This window comes from Montipora capricornis, chromosome 12 (assembly GCF_036669925.1).
Source record: "Montipora capricornis isolate CH-2021 chromosome 12, ASM3666992v2, whole genome shotgun sequence".
In the NCBI taxonomy this organism is placed as follows: Eukaryota; Metazoa; Cnidaria; class Anthozoa; order Scleractinia; family Acroporidae; genus Montipora; species Montipora capricornis.
Window position 1 is genome coordinate 92,639 of NC_090894.1, and position 17,362 is coordinate 110,000.

Below are 17,362 nucleotides of genomic sequence, written 5' to 3' on the forward strand. Positions count from 1 at the left end.
CATGACCTCGATGAAACGGTCCAAAGAGAGTGTCATGTAATGATGGAAAATAACTAAAACAATGGCATGCCGACTTTGCAAAGTGTATCAAGCGGAAGGGAAGAGAATAAAGTAAAATAAAGCAACCATATTTAACGTCGATAACGCGTAAGACTAATTCGACTGACAAACCTGAGGTCGACGATGCGCTCATGTTACTCCCCCCTCTCCATCAGTGCTCCGTTTTACAGGTATTTAAAGTTACTTAGCTACATGGAAAGAAAAGAAGTCGAAACAACGGTGCGAAATCCGTGTGCCATCCTTGCTCCTTGCAACCATGTTCCAATATTCTCCAATATCCAACCACGTTCTCCTTCAAATGGTCTCTGTAAGCAGAATATAAACTTTATCTCTCTTGAATCTAATAGCTTGTTTATTGGCCGTCCCCGGTTAACCAACGTTTGGGTTTCCTTTCCCTTTTCAATTAAAGAGAAGAAATCCGAAACTCTTTGCTTTTTTTCGATGTTGTTGTTTTTATTATTTTTCCGTTACTAATAACGTAGAAGAATTGACTTAGAATAACATTTGAATAGGTTTGAATTTCTTAATATAAATATTAAGAAATTCAAACCTAATCTGAACGTGCAAATGGACTCCATACGTGCGAAACTTTTTGATTAACCCGTAAATTATTTTCTCTTATTGTTCGTTTTAGTATTTATAGAACTTATTTTTATGCATGTTAACGTCGAAATGTCGTCGACTTTAGCTCTTTATACCTTTTTATCGTTTTTAACTTTTTAAAATCTTACAATGTTATTAAGCAACGTTTTGTCGCAAGTTTTTATCGTCAAATGTTACTAATAACAACTGCGGTAAAACCTATCGGCCACAATTTTTTTTTAATTTCAGCTACCATTGTGGCAGAGTGGAACAACGTAAACATGTCGTACGTAGAAAGGAGAAGCATACATGCAGAAGGGGCCCATTATGCACCTGATCCTCCCTACCAACTTATAGTCTATGCAGTGGTCTGTACTCCGACCAATGGAAAAGCTGGTTTAACTGTCTTTAATGTCGACAAGAATAGTGATCGAGTAGATGTAGGACGGTTGCATACTGGCACAAATTACAGTGTAGAGATTGTTGCCTTAGTTATTAGCTACAATCAAACAGGAGATGTCAGCCTGAGGAAAAGTCAAAATGTCTATGTGACAACGGTCGAAGGAGGTAAGAACCACTTGATTCTAATTAGAATCGATGAGAGACAACATTCCACTACCCCACCCCCACACCTCTTCTTCTTTCAGAATATTAGAGAAATACTTCAAACCCCTTGGCCCAAAAAGACGCACATCTAACGAAACATCATGAGGCTTAGATGATTATCTATATCAGTGGTGTTATGATTAAGTTGCGACCATCACTTGGCACAAAATTAAGATTGAGGCTGAGATATGCATTTACCTCTTGCACATCAAGCAGCCGTGAGCGCGTTGAGTCAAATTTTGCATTTCGCCAACTGAATAAGGGAAATTATCATTGGAGTTCCAGTGCAATGACTCATAAAAGTTTATTGGTCGAGTTTTTTTCGGAATCCGGGTTATTATAAATATTTCATTGTTTTCCTATTTGCTTTTTCTTCTTGGCCTAATCTATATTTAACACAATTATCTAGTGTACTTAAATGTTTCATATACTTTAGTAGCTCTGCCTACGATCTGACATGTGTTTTTCTTCTGTTAATACTTCGTATATCAATTAATTAATTCAGTGATTGAGGGAGCCTATCTCTTACAAGTCTAGGGGTTTGCTTTGGGCTTTCTCGCCATTAACTTTTTAAAAACTTTAAAAACTATGCTCTGTACTGAGGCAAACAATAAACTTGAAACTTGAGCTCATATCAGAAACTGCATCTCCTCCAGTCGACCAGTTTCATTTTATTTCGTGAAGTCCAGCTACACGCGATTGTTTTTTTTTTTTTACGAACTGATGAGGAAAATGGCAAAAAACCTATTTCACAAGGAGACGTCACCATAGCACGCTAAAAGTAGGTCTTAAGTTGGCTTTCACTTGTCAGTCAGATATACGGTAAATATCCTTCCGTGTTTCAATTGTAGGAAAGTTCTAGCACCCGCTTGGCTATTAGCAACCTTAGCAATTGGGCCGTATGTATTGATCATCAAGAGAGCTACGTAGTTGCAATATGATATTCTTTTCGGGCTTCGTGTCGTCGTTAGTTCGTTAGTTCGCTCGTTAGTTCAAACACACCTCTTGCTGTTCCCTAAGTCTATTTTGAAAATAAATATTGATCTATAAAGGGAGATTCTTTGGTCCAGAAATCCGCACAAGGAAAGAGAAAAAAATTTTGACGGGAGGGGATAGGAATCCACGTACGTTCATGTGGAAATATATGTTATTAAGCCCTACATATCTAAGCACATTAACCGCCTATTAAGCACCGGCAAAGCAGACAACAAACTGCTTGGATTCACACTTAAGTCCAGACATAGTTAATAGAGGGGAATGGTTAGGAAGCGCGGCAAACATCAAAGGAGCAAACAATGATGCCAAGATTTAGGTTGGAAAGTCCATGACCGTGCACGATCTTTTGTTTTGCGCTCATACACTATGCATGAATTACGTAATCAACACGTTTTTATTGGTTAGTTTCTCAATGCGGAGTGCTATTGTGTTTTGTGCACGGTCAAGGCCAAAAAAGAGAACAAAAACCTACAATGACGAAATTTGTCGGGTTTCATAACCATTCCCCTCTATTAACTATGGTCCAGAAGGGCTCGTAATTAGATTTACGCCCGATTTTGATACGTAACATGAAGTGTCCCTTAAAGTCTAAGCATTTGCTACGCATTTCTAACAATATTAGGGCTAGCGTCATGTAAATGCAGCTGTTAATCTTTACTTGGAGACCGGAGTCACTGTGTGACATTTATAATTTGTCTATTCCTACAAATGGGTGACGTTGAAGTTGAGGAGAAGATCAAGGGGCACACTTCGTGACGCTTATTGAAATCAAAGTGCTTTTAACCATGGTCACGGTGGCGACGGAGAATTCTGTCGTCATCCAGTGCTCGGCAACCAACTTCCTCTTTCAGTTTACTATTTCAAAATTACTCGCCCATCTTACTACATTTTTTATCATAAATTTGAGCTATTGCTTGTCTTTTTTTATTTATATACATACTTCTTGTGTCCTTTTTTTTAGTTCCACTGGAAGCTCCTGAATGGATAGACGTAAAAGTATATCTAAACAACACCTTGAAAATGTACGTCAAGTGGACGGCCATTCCGAGCCACAGAGTCGAGGGCAAGTTACTCGGATACAAAGTGTATTATCACGTCGATGGCGATGACGAAATTTCCTCTGTAACAGTCGGACCGGACGTCCATGAAACAACCATCGATATTGCGAACGTCCCCGCACCCTATGAAATTAGAGTAGCGGGGTTTACACGAGGTGGAATAGGACCAATGAGTTGGCCTCGAGAAAGACTAGGTAAAACATTAAAAAAAACTACATCCCGCTTTTAGTGAATTCTGAGGTGAAGAATTCAACCGCGTGTTCAATTGACATTAAGCTGGTAATATTATTTTAATATATTGATGGAATGGAATTCATTTATCCCCCTCTTTAGATGTTACTTGAAGATCCGTTAAGGTGACGGTTTACCATGCGACCGGACACCCTTTCCTGCATGGCTAAATTCACAGCATGCTTTACTTATAAACCTTCGTTTATCAACTCACATTCTTGCTCCTTGCTCACATTTTTGTTTCGTGTTTTCCGACTTGAATTGATGTTTGACTGCATGCAACTATAGAGATGTTTAAAGGTGTAATGCGCCCGTGAGAAGGATGGGGAAATACTTGATTGGACGACGGGCGAAAGAACAACTTGAACAGCAGCCGTGAGCAGAAGTAGGAGCAGAAACAGTCAAACATAAAGGGTGAGAAAACTAGTTGCTTGGCGACGGGCAACTGAAAAATCAGGATTCAAACCTACGACCTCCGTAAAATCGATCAGTGTTACGGTGGTCGTAGTTTCGAATCCTGCCTCCTAGTACTCTGATTTTTCAGTCGCCCGTCGCCAAGCAACTAGTTTTCTCACCCTTTATGTTTGACTGTTTCTGCTCCTACTTCTGCTCACTGTTTGCTGTTGCAGCTCGATATTGCTGCTTTCGAAGTTGCTGCTGATGCTGGTGCTTCTACTACCATTAATGCTACTTCAGAGCGCACTGTAACTTCATTTTCAACTTTTTCTTTTTTTTACGCACATCATAGGATGCCAGGCCACAGTTATCAGTCAAATGGGTGTTATTACCAGTCCTGGTTTTCCAGAAAGTACTCCAGGTGGAATGAATTGTTTCAATGCATTTTACCCGACCTTCACACCTCCAGTTCAACGATTTCTATTGGTTCACGTCGTTGATTTACTAACCAATCGAAGGGTGGAAGGAGCACCAAACTGCACGTGAGTCGGAAATTTGTTGACGGGTTTACTTAGGAATGCGAGGTTCATAATACGAAAATTATTTTTCCTGGTCAGCATTGCTGTTCATACGTGAAAAATGCCCATTGGGAATTCAAAATTATTAATTTCTTTAATCCCTTGGTATCCTTCGGTGATCGGACGAGCCAATAAAAGGCTTGCTGTAGCCTCCTTTTTTGTTGAGCTCATTTGCAATAGTTAGGTGTTACATGTCTTCATGAAATACGAAAACCCGCACCAAAAGTGAATTTCAAATTGTTGCCGTAAAAAAATAGAAGTTGCACTATGAAAAAAAATATATTTAACTTAAAGGGGCGATATACTACCTTATCAATATATTCAGAAATGACAACCAGCTTTTTTGTTAAAATGTACATATTTTATTTTGCCGCGAACACCTAAATAAATTCTCGAAAATAATGTTAGTTTAACGTGAACATTTTTGAGATGCCGCCCGCAGAAAAGGAAGATCTGTAGCTTTCCAGACGAGGGCTGTGATAGGAGAAAAACACTAGATGATAAAAGGGAAACAATACACCTAGCCCTGATTTAAAAATTTAAAAAAAGCTACAGGTAGCAGTCTGGAAAAGCGACAAGATTACTTCCAAAAGCTGTTTTAAAATGTCCTTCCTCGCTTTACTGCTTTACCTTTGTTTCTTGCAGATACTGGCAAGATGATTATCTTGGATGGGCAACCATAAACCCGACAGTCATTTTAGCTGGTCCATTTTGTGGAAAGGTTCAGCCGTTTGCTTTTGTCTCCTGGGGAAACTTCGCTCAGCCCCTTTCTATGGGTTTTTTTACTGGCATTGGTCCCCACAAACGAGAATTTAATTCAAGTTTCTTTGTTTTGTACGACTTTTCAAAGATCAGTGAGTAGTGAACTATGTTGTTTTAGACATTTACTTATGTTTTGGACATGAATTTCTGGAAAGCTGAGACCAAGTGAGACAAATGGATGCAACCAGCGCTATCAGCGCGGGAAAACTCAAACTCGAGTTTTCAGGTCTCTTTTCCTGAGACCCTGGGCAATGGTGTGGAAAAATCATGTGCTTGCAACTTAATCGAAATGCTTTTTGGTTTGGCTTGTGATTGGCTGAAAAGCTGAGATTCGTAAGTCAATCGCAAATGTAGTTGTGTTACAGCTTTAACGACCAATCATTATTTGACCAGTGCGTGGATCAATTTCTATCCACGATTCTTGTTCAGTTTCGGCAGCTTATTATTAATCCAATCACCATAAGTTCGGTGCTTTAGTGTTCGTGAGCTGTTACAATACGATGCGAAAGTGATGTAACGTTTGCTGCAAGTCAAAGAATAAAAGTTCTGCCTTTACGAAGTAATGTCCCCCGGCTTAGTATAGTCCTGAGAAGGAATGTTGTCTAGAAACTATTGATCCATCCCAGCGTCACCATTTTGCATGAGCATCTGGCTCTGCTGTTTTGTGTTAACAGGAAAAAGCAACTGTAATTCGGTGGGTGGATGTCTCATCTTTCTGTTTCCTTTTTACAGTAAACATTCCTCCAAACTCTCTTTTGGGTGTGTAAATGAGTAACGCCGGAGAAAGGGGAGGTAAAACTGGAATGGGCTGCTAGCATCCATACTGAGGGTTCCGTGCTTACGAAACCCGCGCCCGCAGTGCGCGTGGCAGTCAAAACTGTGCTATCTTATCAATCATTTGCCCTTTCACCTTAAACGGTGCATTTCTGTGCGTAAACGACGTTGTCGATCTACCCTGTCTAAAGGACGCCACCTAAGTTTTTTTTCGCGAACTTGACACAAATTAGTACATTATCAATACTGTTTTGACGTCTACTCGATTCGAAAATACCAGACTGGCACAAATAACAGCCAAAGCAAAACAGGTGACGTTCGAATCACCGCTCGCCGGCAGCCCAGTTTTGGCGCCAAAGTTTGTTGCCAGAAATTTGCCACATAATATGTTAAATGGTTTTCTGGCCCTTTATTTGCGAACAATTGTTGTGACGTCGGATAGCACAGTTTTTCTCGCTCGCTGAATTCTGATTGGTCAAATTACATTTCAGCAGCTCTCCCGGTATGTACGGTTGGGCGTGGCATCACGAAGACAAGTGCATCATCACAATAGCGTGAACCCTGACGACTTATGTGTGAATTTAACAAGAAATTTCTTTTTTAAAAAAAATTTTTGGAAGGTCGCTCATTTCGTATTCTCTCCTTTAAGTTTTCTTTCTCTTGCCAGGTGTTTCATTTATCTCTCGTTCTGGTCATGACGCTCAGCTGAGTTGGTCAGCTTCCGCTGTTGAAGAGCAAATTCAGGGATGTGTTGTTCTTTACAAAAGGTGGATGCAAGATCGAAAACCATTGTGGAGTTTTAAACGAACACTGCAACAGAACCAAGCGTCACTGGTATCACTTCTGCCTTTGACAAACTATACTGCATGGGTGTTGTGCTATACTTCAACTGGAAAGGTCTATGGAAGTAACACCATTCATTTTGTCACAACAGGAGGTACTGTCAGTAGAAACCTCTCGGAGATTTATATATTTTAGAGGAACTCGTCCCCTGAAACAGGGCTGAAAAAATCTTCATATTTCCACAATAGACAGAATAGTTCAATTGCATTGCTTTTAGGTCCAACGTAGCCATCGTTTGGCTCTTTCTCCTAAAAGTTAGAGTCGGGAATAAGTGATGGCGAGCCATATGGGAAGAATTCAGTGGTTGTGGTAGAATTGTCTTACCAAAAGAAATATCATAGCCATAGCCCTCAATAATAAATTTGGTACTCATTTCACATTAAGTGGTATTTAATTAAGATAGCGCGCAGAAGCGACTATCATATCTTAATTATGATGATGTTGATTATGATGATGATGATGTTGATAATAGTTCACATGATCAAATATATGCAAACCATTTGGGGTTTTTTTTGTCCTAGAACTCCCGACAACACCGGAAGGCATTTCACCCACTCCACGTTACTAAAATTATTTGTTAAGTAATGCTGATATTATTTGAATTGCCGGCGTACCGAAAGGCATCAATGATATCGAAAATTGAGCCATCTTTAGCACAATTCGGAATTAATAGGTACGAATGGTATTTTGAAAAATCTAATAATTTGACGAACCTTTAGACGACCTCAATTTCAGAACTTTTAAAAAAGACGTTTTCTGACAACATCGTCATATTTTTTTGTTTATAATACAATCAACAAAATTTCGTCGATCAGTTGTCGAGGAAAGCTTCAGTTTTAGTAGATAAACTGCTTTCAGTTATGAAACATTTTGATTCCGCTAATGCATGGCATTTGGCGAGAAGGCAAGAAAGGCTACTGATATTGCATTCAATAATTGTTGTTTTCTTTTTTTTAAATAAAATTGTTAGCAATAAGATAACAGCCAAAATACGTATAGTGTGATACTTCCATTACTGAACAAATACCAGAAAAGGGTATACAATTACTTTCAAATGCCTCGTCGATGACAAAACAGGAATCGAACACACTTCACTACTCTTTTATTACTGCCAGTTATAGGTCAGTAAATTAAACACCAGACTTACATTCGCAGCTAATTATAAGTACCATGATTGAACCTTTTTTACTTGTTTACAGCTCCTGTTATTCGGATGTACCCCTACGGTGAATCAGCCGGGGATACCCAATTGTCTTTTACGGAGAGACAGTGTCCTAAAATCTACATACCTGGCGGTGGAATGAGGTTCTTTTCAAAAAGGTTCAGAGAGCTCTATGTAAGTTAGTATTATATTAGCTAGCCTCAATGTAGATCTTAATACCAGAAATTTCCAGAGTCTTAATTTTATTATTATACCAGTGAGACACAATTGATCTTAGGAACGTGCTCACTAGTTTTCGCGCGTTTGTGATTGATGATGGCGCCAGACAAGGCCATGCAGTCTTGGATTGCAAGCAGTTTTGCAGCTTACTCATATTAGCCGTAAGGCCTCTCGCGCTCTTTTTTGTTGTGACAATCCCCGAATGAGACCGCACGCATGTTTTACGGGGGGCTGGAGCAAACCGTACGGTGCTGTTAGGCATATTGTGCAATTTTAGAGGAACTCTGTAAGTGCGAGGCATAAAATAGGAAGAAATTGGTAGTCATGAGAACGCGAATGTTTGCACCAAAGATTCATAGTGTCGATCTGAAAAAAGGATTTTTTTTAATTTTTTTTATTTTAAGGATGTAAACTGCAGACGTTGTTGAAAGGTTTTCCATTTTCTTTTCTTTTATGCTAGATTTGTCCTTATGGAACCATCCAGTTTGAATTAGACAGGTTTAATCAGAGACCTTACAACTTCGGACAAAGATATTGGCTGCGTTTTAGTTCAATGATTGCACCCTATTGGACACGAACAGATCTTGGTCGATCATTCCTTAATGGACCATCTAAAGTGTTCTATCACATCTACACAGGCCCAAATTATGCCGAAATCTTGAAAAACGCAACTTCTGATGTGTTGCAGAGCGAATCCGGCTCCTCACTACCGGAGGGGAAAACGTTTAATGCGACCTGGGTGCTGGTCGTGACATGGGTGAAACTTCGTCATTTGGAATTGAATCCCATCGCAAAAAAATTGGTGAGCTTATTGCATTCGTTTTCATCGTCCTGAAAAGGGTGGCACTTGTTTTTAGTCACAAGGGATCTACTGCATTCAAGCTTTAGGAAATTGCATGACCAACCAAGTTATTCAAAGCCGATTTAAATGGTTCCTCTTATTACATTTTATTTTTATTGTATTTTTTATGTTCGAGAATTCCATCTGAACCTTAATCAATTCCCATACCGTTGCACTTGTTAAAAATCTTAAAGTTTGTGGATGAATTGTGGGGAAATGAAAAGGGCATGATAAGAATTGAAAAGTTGCTCCAAGTGACCACAAAACTAAACTGAAGGCTTCCGCATTTATGTCGTAAACGCTTTACAAAGCCTGTCGTGATCGCGCTACACACGTAAACATGTTTCTTTTGTTTAAAAACATCATTTAGTATGGGGTTTGTTGTTAGGAAGTTATGGAAAAAGGAAGAAAACTTTTCCATTGCTCCTATGGACGAAGACGAATGAACGTAGCTCCAATTTCTTATATTTTTTAGATATATATTTTTAGACAACATAAGGGGTGCACGGAAAGAGACGAAACTTGAGACTCGGAAGTATGCATTAAGGCTGTGTGGTCAAATGGTGAAGAAATATCTTATGGTTCTGGAAAGGCAGCGAGTTTAAACGTATTACTTTCTTGGTTCTCTTCTTTCAGACCAACACATTCCAGGCTGTCCTCATTACCGACAACATCTTTACTTTTGTGATGTTTAACTATCCTCATAACGGGATACAATTTTCAGCGCCAACGAGCGTGTAAGTCTTTTTAACTGTTCCTTTGTATTTTTTTTTTTTTTGTTTTGTTTTTGGTTAACACCTCTTAAAGTCGTAGACGTCGTAATTAAGACTCTAAGCATGTTTATTAATCAATAGCCCCATCTGTCTCTTTATGGGATCTTGATTGTAAGATCTAGAAGATCAGGGCGAAGGGGGTTTTGGTTTCTTGGGGCTCCTCTGCCCCACCAAGAGGATTTGATTTGATTTCTTGTGATGTGATTTGATTCAAAGTCGCCTCAATCAATAGAAAACGTTTGTTATTTTGTACGAGTCGGCTAAATGATCTTTAAGATAATGATGAGTATGGCATTTTGCGGTTTTTCCTATATTTCGCCGCCAACTGCGGTCGGGTTATCGTGATTATCTCAGAAACAGTAAAGTCAATTTAGGGACGTCTTTGCTGAGCGGTGTAATATGTAAAAGTCTATATATTTTGGTGTTCCAGCTCGGTTCTTGTGAAATAAGAAAGTCGTTTCTAAACGGTCAATTATTCTATTTTTACGCCAAATGGCTCAATTTTGGCATTGGCTCCTTTTTACCAAAACAAGTTAGCCCTGACTAAGCCTCTGTTAGGCAGGATACAGGAGAGGGTTGTTGGAACAACTCGGAGGCAAGTCTAAACCAAACGAATTTGCTTGAAAAGACTCCAACTGGCGTAATCACTGAACTGTGCACTTACTCTCTTTTTTCTTGTTCTGATTTCTAGGTCATTGTACAAATATTTTTCAGATTACATCGGTCTTCCTGTTATTGGATTCAACTCTGGAGGCTCAAAAAATCAATACTTTAATTTACCAAGGTAAACCACACAGTCTGTCGGTTTGGGCATTAACGACAATGAAAGCGCGATGAAAGATTTCTAAGTCTGTAATAAGGCTTTGAACAGAGACGCGATATATTTGCGCGTATATCTTTCTCCATCTCCCTGCCCCATTTCCGAAATAACCAAACATTCTGTGCACGCATAATGTTATTTATGTCGAGCCATGACGGTCAAGAATTGATCCGTAAGCCTGGTTTGTGTCAAGTATCACCCCTGGAAATAGAGGGGGCGTTCCCTAGAGGATAAAAGATATTTCTCTCGAGCAATTCGCCCTTCTTCCCGTGGCCCTCCACCGTCGGTATCTCGCGAAGAAAACATTTTTTCCGACACTAGTTTCAAGAACTTTCAGGCAAGTACCTGCTTTTATTTTGGACTATTTAGTTCCCTCTTTCGCCCTCAGTTTACAGCACTGTTTCCCAGGCGGTCATATGTCGGCAACACGTGTTTTGATACTTGGCCATTCCTTTATTCGCCGTTTACGCGAATATATAGGGCGGAATGCTGCTCTCTATGCCAACTTGAATATTCTCGACGACATAGAGTTAAATCTCCTGACATTTTGAACTATAATGTCTTAGGTCAGGAACTCTCGAAGCAGAGGGCATCGACAATGCAATTGGAAATGCCGGTATACCAGGAAGGTGGATCCTGCGCATTGAGAATTCCAGCGGTATTGAAGACAGTGATTTCAATTGTTCACTTTGGTACAATAATCAGCCAGATCCAGTGAGGGGGAGTCTCATTGACACGCCAGATCCCTGTCCTTGCACCGTTTTCCAAGCATTTGTTGACAACAGATACACATGGGTGGAGCCATATTTTCCTTACACTGGATGTTTTTATACTGTTCAACCCGTCAATGAACGTGGGAGAAAATGCTGTTACTACGAAGACGCTGAAAGACGCGGTGCCCTGATCCTTGATTCGCAGCCACAAGCGGGCACCCTAGATCGGTACCACAAGTTGAGATTTCCAGAAAAGCACCAAAAACATGACCTGGAAGCCTTTGGTTATTGTTGTCTTACATCGAGACGAAGAGCAGAAAGTTGTAAGAAATACTACGAGAAACGGCCTTCTGAAGGATGCGAAGCTTACGTCCCACCTCAACGTGGTAAGGGGTTTGATTGATGCTTAAGCGAAAATTCCAATAGTAACGCGCTTTTCTTTTCTTAAATTCATTCCATAATTTTTTGGAGAACCATCTGTCAACCAGGGAGTGCTACCACCTCACGTGCACATTGAAACTGCAAATCTCAGTTCTTTACATGTTGCCTGTTCTTTCATGTTTCAGAGGAATATAGTAAATACCACTAGGTTTGCTCCCATTTTTGTCAATTTTCTAAATAGTTGGTGGTTTCTTTGAGAGCTTTAGCAATGTCGACGACGACGGAAAAGTCACAAAATATTTTCCTTACTGATCATGCTTCACGAATCGCATCCATTAAAGGAAGTTGATTTCCCTTCCTCGTCAAAACGATAATGCTAAATTGCTAAATTTTAGTTTTGATGGAAACTTGAGAATAAACTACCAATCTTTTGTTCTTTGACCTCGTTCATACCAATCCAGTTGTGCGCTAACATCGACGACGAACAATATAAAATCACGACAATGATTAATTTCAAATGACGTTTATAGGGCGTAACCGTCATTTTTGAAGCTCTCTCTCTCTCTCTCTCTCTCTCTCTCTCTCTCTCTCTCTCTCTCTCTCTCTCTCTCTCTCTCTCTCTCTCTCTCTCTCTCTCTCTCTCTCTCTCTCTCTCTCTCTCCAGGACAAACGTTTTTTTTAGTAAGTTGTTTATTATATGGCATCGTTTCCTTGAGCGATCGACAACTTCTCCGCTTGGCGAATGTTCATAATCTTCCGCTTCTTTGAACGATAACCTTTTACAAGTAAAACTAAATTCCGCTCGCTATAATTGTTGTGATGAAAAAAGTAAATTTCATTCTTTTAAAGCTCTTTGTGTTTCGCTCAACTTAAATTTCCTGGGAGAGCGAAAAAATAAGGAAAGGACCGCTTGAGTGTTCCATGGGAATGGTCCGTATTGTAAACTCCCCACAGTTAACCAGAGTGTACTATTTAGCCACAGAATTTCTTGCCATATAATAATTATCGATGGTTTCAGCTCCTTTTTTTGGTGACCCTCATCTTGTCACGCTGGATGGAAAAAACTATACCTTTAATGGACTCGGCGAGTACGTCATGATAGACGTCGAAAAAAGTTTCTTCCAACTGCAAGCACGGACAAAACTTGCCAAGGGTGGGGGGAATGCAACTGTGTTCGCTGCAGCAGTAGCAAAAGAAGAGAACAGAAGTACATTGCAATGTACTCTCAAGGAAGAAGGTAAGAAAGACATGAAGTGCAGGAATTCCAACAATAGGTCTTGGCATATGTGTCTACAATTGCTAATGATGGAGATCCACATTTTGTTTGATAAATGTTACAAAGTTTCCGCAACAATGAATTCGAACTGCAAAGGAAATGTTTTATAAGCCATCGTTTACAGATAGGAGTCTATCCCCAAAGGGAGATTGGACAGAGAAAGATCTGTCTCCCTTTTAGGAATCTATGTAAAAGGAATTTATTATCATTCTATCATTCTAGAAAGTTAGCATCCGTGGAATTCAGTTCGATAAGGTACAGTTCTTCCTGTTAATCGTAGTTTTGGTTTGGACGAGCGCAACTGAGTCCAGCTCTGGAGCTTTGCCATTTTACTATTTCTTTGTCGTATCTCAACCTGTTGCTGGCGCCTTATTCCAACACTGAACTTCAATTAATTTCAAAGTGATTCGTGTCTTCGTTTTTGTTATTATTCTCCACTTAACATGACTAATTTTCTTTCATTTTTTGCTTCAGGTGGATTGGAGGTGCTAATTAACGGTCAAATATTCCAAGAATTTCACAGTTTAACAAATGTCAGTTTTCTTCTCAACGATTCCGTGGCTGTGTCGCGTCCACAGAACAACTCTTTCTTGGTCGCATTCCCCTCTGGAATATCTGTGACAGTAACTGAAATTCAAGACTCGCTTTCTATAGTCTTTGCCGCTCCTTCGTCATTCCAGGGCCAAACCAAAGGGCTTCTGGGATTGTGGAACGGAGACCAACAAGACGACTTTTTAAAACCCGATGGAACCATCCTCCCGTCCAATGCCACCGGCAGACAAATTCATTTCAACTTTGGAGTAGAGTGTAAGTTCCATTTCGGTGGTTTGCGTCGCACATTTATCAATGAATCCGCACAATTTCGAACCGTGAAAAGTACTTGTCAATACGGCATATTTTCACACCTTTTGTTTTGGTATTTTGATCAGAAGGGTATCTTCATCCAAGTACGATCAAAGGCCCCTTACAGCAAACGTATTCATGTTTATGCAACATGAGCAACCAACTTGATGAACCCCCTTAGTTATCGCCTCGTGTGCGGCTTTTTTGTTCTCACCACATTTTGACGTCATGTGTGATCTATTACTGAACAGACGCACGACAACATGGAATCTATTTATTAAATATTTTGTTTGAAGATCTAACAAAACACCATTTGCGTTACAGTGGCTTTGCCGCCATTGTAGTGTTCGAGTCCCATCTAAGTCAAAGAAAAATGTCCGAGCTCGGCTTGGGCTTCGAGGGCATTTCGGGGAAGATTTGTTAAGTCTACGGTCCATGGTCCACACCAAATTTTGACTCCGCAATAACTCATTCATTGCGCTTGCGCTCAAAATGAGCAATCATCATGTCTCTTTGTTTTTCAATTTATTGATTAAATTATACAAGGAAGCTGAGTCTGACATCTCATGTCGAAAATAAATTTTTTGTGGAGAGCTTGTTAGAACGAAAGTAAGCATTGTACTTGAATACAAATCTCCGAGTCGCAGCACACTGGTGAATCAAAAGTCAGTAAAGGGAGTAAGCATTGTACTTGAATAGAAAGTCTAACCAATCTTGGTTTTTATGTTTATAGGGCAACTTACGGATAATATTAGTTTGTTTACTTACAAACCCGGCGAAAACACCAGCACTTTTTCAAATGCTTTCTTTGTCCCTATCTTCTTGGACGAGCCAATTGATTTTGGCAGCGACGAGCTGAGAACGGCAGCGGAGCTGGCATGCCAGGGAGATGTAAACTGTTTGTTTGACATAGCATCGACTGGAGACGTTTCAGTTGGAGCGAGCACAAAAGAAGTGTCTGTTCAGATAGAAATTGAATCTCAAGCTTTGGGTGAGAAACTTAAATTTTCTCTTTTTTTCCTGTGAAGGGATGGTAGAAGCCATTATTTCCCTTAGATAAGCCAACGTTTACCAAGTACACCAAGTCCATAGATTAATGGTCTTTTTTTAAACTTTTCTCTTGTAGTAAACTTTCCTCCTGAGATCTTGGTGGGGCCAACAGAAGTTAATGTGACGGTGAATACATCAGCAACAATAACTATCACCGCACAAGATCCCAACAACGATTCCTTGATTTTTTCCGTCGCTGGAAACCTCCCAGCTGGACATACAACGTCAACAAACCAAACTTCGATCACTATTTCATGGACAGTAACCACTGCCCAGGTAAAACATGAGCTGACAACGCAACCAGATATCGATTCTTCCTATCCAATCAACTCTAATGAATTCATAGCAACGATTAGCGATTCTAATCCACCCTTACCAACATCGAGATAAGTTTTAACCTATACAGGGAGGTACCATTCCTCATGCGTGAAATGGAATGGATTACTGTTCAATCTTGAATTGACTAGCATTAATTGGAAACGATTGGAATCGTTTTGAAGTTACGTAGAATTGAATTGCATCGGTACAGATTTTAACAAAAAGTTTGAAAATAATGTGAATCGATTGCCAGGGATTACAGTTGACAGTAATCGATAAAAATCGATTTCGAGTTGAAAATAATTGATTACAATTGGTTTGAAAGGATTACACTGGATTAGAATAGATACAAATTGGTTAGAAAAAAGAAGGATATCATGAATCCCCTATTGATTTATGGATGTGTAATTAGCTCTCTGTAATACTAGAAGAATGTTTCAAGGAAGACACCTTATTGGTCAGGTGGTGTGAAAGTGGACCACACGGTCTAGAGAACTATAGGTAAAAATAACCTTTGTGGCGTAAAAGTAAATTTCAAATCAGTAATTATAATGGGGCACAAGTATTTGCTGTCTTTCCTCTTAGTCTCTTGGAAATGTAAAAAAAAACGCTTTTATTTTTTTGCTGTTGTTGTTTTTTTTTTCAGATCGAGGTTGAATTTATCGCGTCCGATGGAACTGCAAATACAGTCCACAGCCCAATCATTAATGTCTGTGCATGTCAAAACCAAGGAGTGTGCGTTCAAGAGTCTAGCGATGACAGCAATCTCAATAACAATACAGGAAAATTCTCTATTCTTTTTTGCAACTGTCTGAATGGTTATACAGGTTCCTTTTGTGAGGCGGACCTTGATGCATGTGACGAAAATTTCCAACCATGTTTTCCAGGAGTAAGTTGCATTGATTCACCGCCACCTGCAAACGCATCTGGGTACACATGTGGACCATGTCCAAGAGGATACTCTGGAGATGGAGTAGAATGCTCAGGTATGGGATACCTTTGATTTCAAGTTCTTTACCAACTTCCAAGTTTAAGAGGCTTAAGCTTTTCTTCTTCGAGTTCTCAAATATTTCAGCGGAAGAGCATCCGAATTAGTAATCTGAAGGTTATAGGTTCGACTTATGCAAAGAAGCACTCGGATTTCTTCCGATCATCGTCGAGTCACCATCGATAAGAACACACTTGTCTTCATTCATTTACAGGGGTTAACATTTCACCATCCCCTTCAATAGAATTGCGAGAATACACTTTCCGACAATTTGATTCCTAGCAATAAAGTGGGCTTATTGTTATCGGATTCTAGTTGAATGATCTGGTCAATAGAACATAGTGGCATTCTCGGTATTGGACTGGAACTAGCTTGCAATGGAGGCTAATGCGGGGGAATATCTTAAAAAGTATTTGCATTTGAAAAGATTCCCCCGCATTTGCCTCCATTGCAAGCTAGTTCCAGTCCAATACTGAGAATACGAATATGTTCTTTTGCAAGTTGACCAGCTCTGAGCTGCCTTGATAGCGCAATTGTTACTGGTAGCAATTGGCAGTGCAATCGCACGCTGCCCTTCAAGCCTGAATTTTTTCAGGCCTGCGCTTGCAACTGCCTGCTAACGTTGCGCATCTAATTGCGATGATCTTTTCATGCAACTATCATTTCAAGTTAGTATAGAATATGCTTAAGAACGTTAATTTCCTTACCTTAAAAACTTTGCAGCAAGTGCTGATTTAATGCTCCCGAATAGTAAAAGGTGTTGTTCTATACAGTCGTGTTTTATCGAGTTTAACTCCTAAAGGCTTAACAATAACTTGCTTAACAATAACTTGCCTTCGGAAGTTCCAGTAATTATAAGTTGGTAGGTTTAAAACTGGATATACGAATTTTTTTCGGTTGGCCTCCGTGTTAGCAGGAGTTAAATGATTTATCTTCGGCATTTTCCGGGATATCCCATTTTAAGTAAAATTGCCCTGAATCACACGTTGGCTTGAGTATACCACCACAGTCTCACGCGAAAAATGTTTCCGTGAATTATATTATATGAAACCTTTCTTATCGAATCGATATTGGTAGCTTACAATGCTTGAA

The 17,362-nt window shown here is 39.7% G+C and overlaps 1 protein-coding gene across 2 annotated transcripts in view; it reads left to right on the forward strand.

The window, feature by feature from the left end:
• The first annotated feature begins 897 nt into the window (after positions 1 to 897).
• Positions 898 to 17,362, forward strand: part of LOC138025182 (mucin-like protein) — a 36,417-nt gene continuing 19,952 nt past the window's right edge. For both annotated transcript variants that reach the window (XM_068872376.1, XM_068872375.1), the window contains exons 1-15: positions 898 to 1,209; positions 3,206 to 3,496; positions 4,282 to 4,471; positions 5,153 to 5,361; positions 6,711 to 6,980; positions 8,086 to 8,222; positions 8,728 to 9,069; positions 9,745 to 9,845; positions 10,573 to 10,665; positions 11,268 to 11,800; positions 12,814 to 13,032; positions 13,546 to 13,878; positions 14,648 to 14,905; positions 15,041 to 15,240; positions 15,929 to 16,268. In XM_068872376.1, coding sequence (XP_068728477.1) covers positions 924 to 1,209; positions 3,206 to 3,496; positions 4,282 to 4,471; positions 5,153 to 5,361; positions 6,711 to 6,980; positions 8,086 to 8,222; positions 8,728 to 9,069; positions 9,745 to 9,845; positions 10,573 to 10,665; positions 11,268 to 11,800; positions 12,814 to 13,032; positions 13,546 to 13,878; positions 14,648 to 14,905; positions 15,041 to 15,240; positions 15,929 to 16,268 — 3,802 coding nt within the window. In that variant the 5' untranslated portion in view covers positions 898 to 923. The remainder of the gene's footprint in view (positions 1,210 to 3,205; positions 3,497 to 4,281; positions 4,472 to 5,152; positions 5,362 to 6,710; positions 6,981 to 8,085; positions 8,223 to 8,727; positions 9,070 to 9,744; positions 9,846 to 10,572; positions 10,666 to 11,267; positions 11,801 to 12,813; positions 13,033 to 13,545; positions 13,879 to 14,647; positions 14,906 to 15,040; positions 15,241 to 15,928; positions 16,269 to 17,362) is intronic.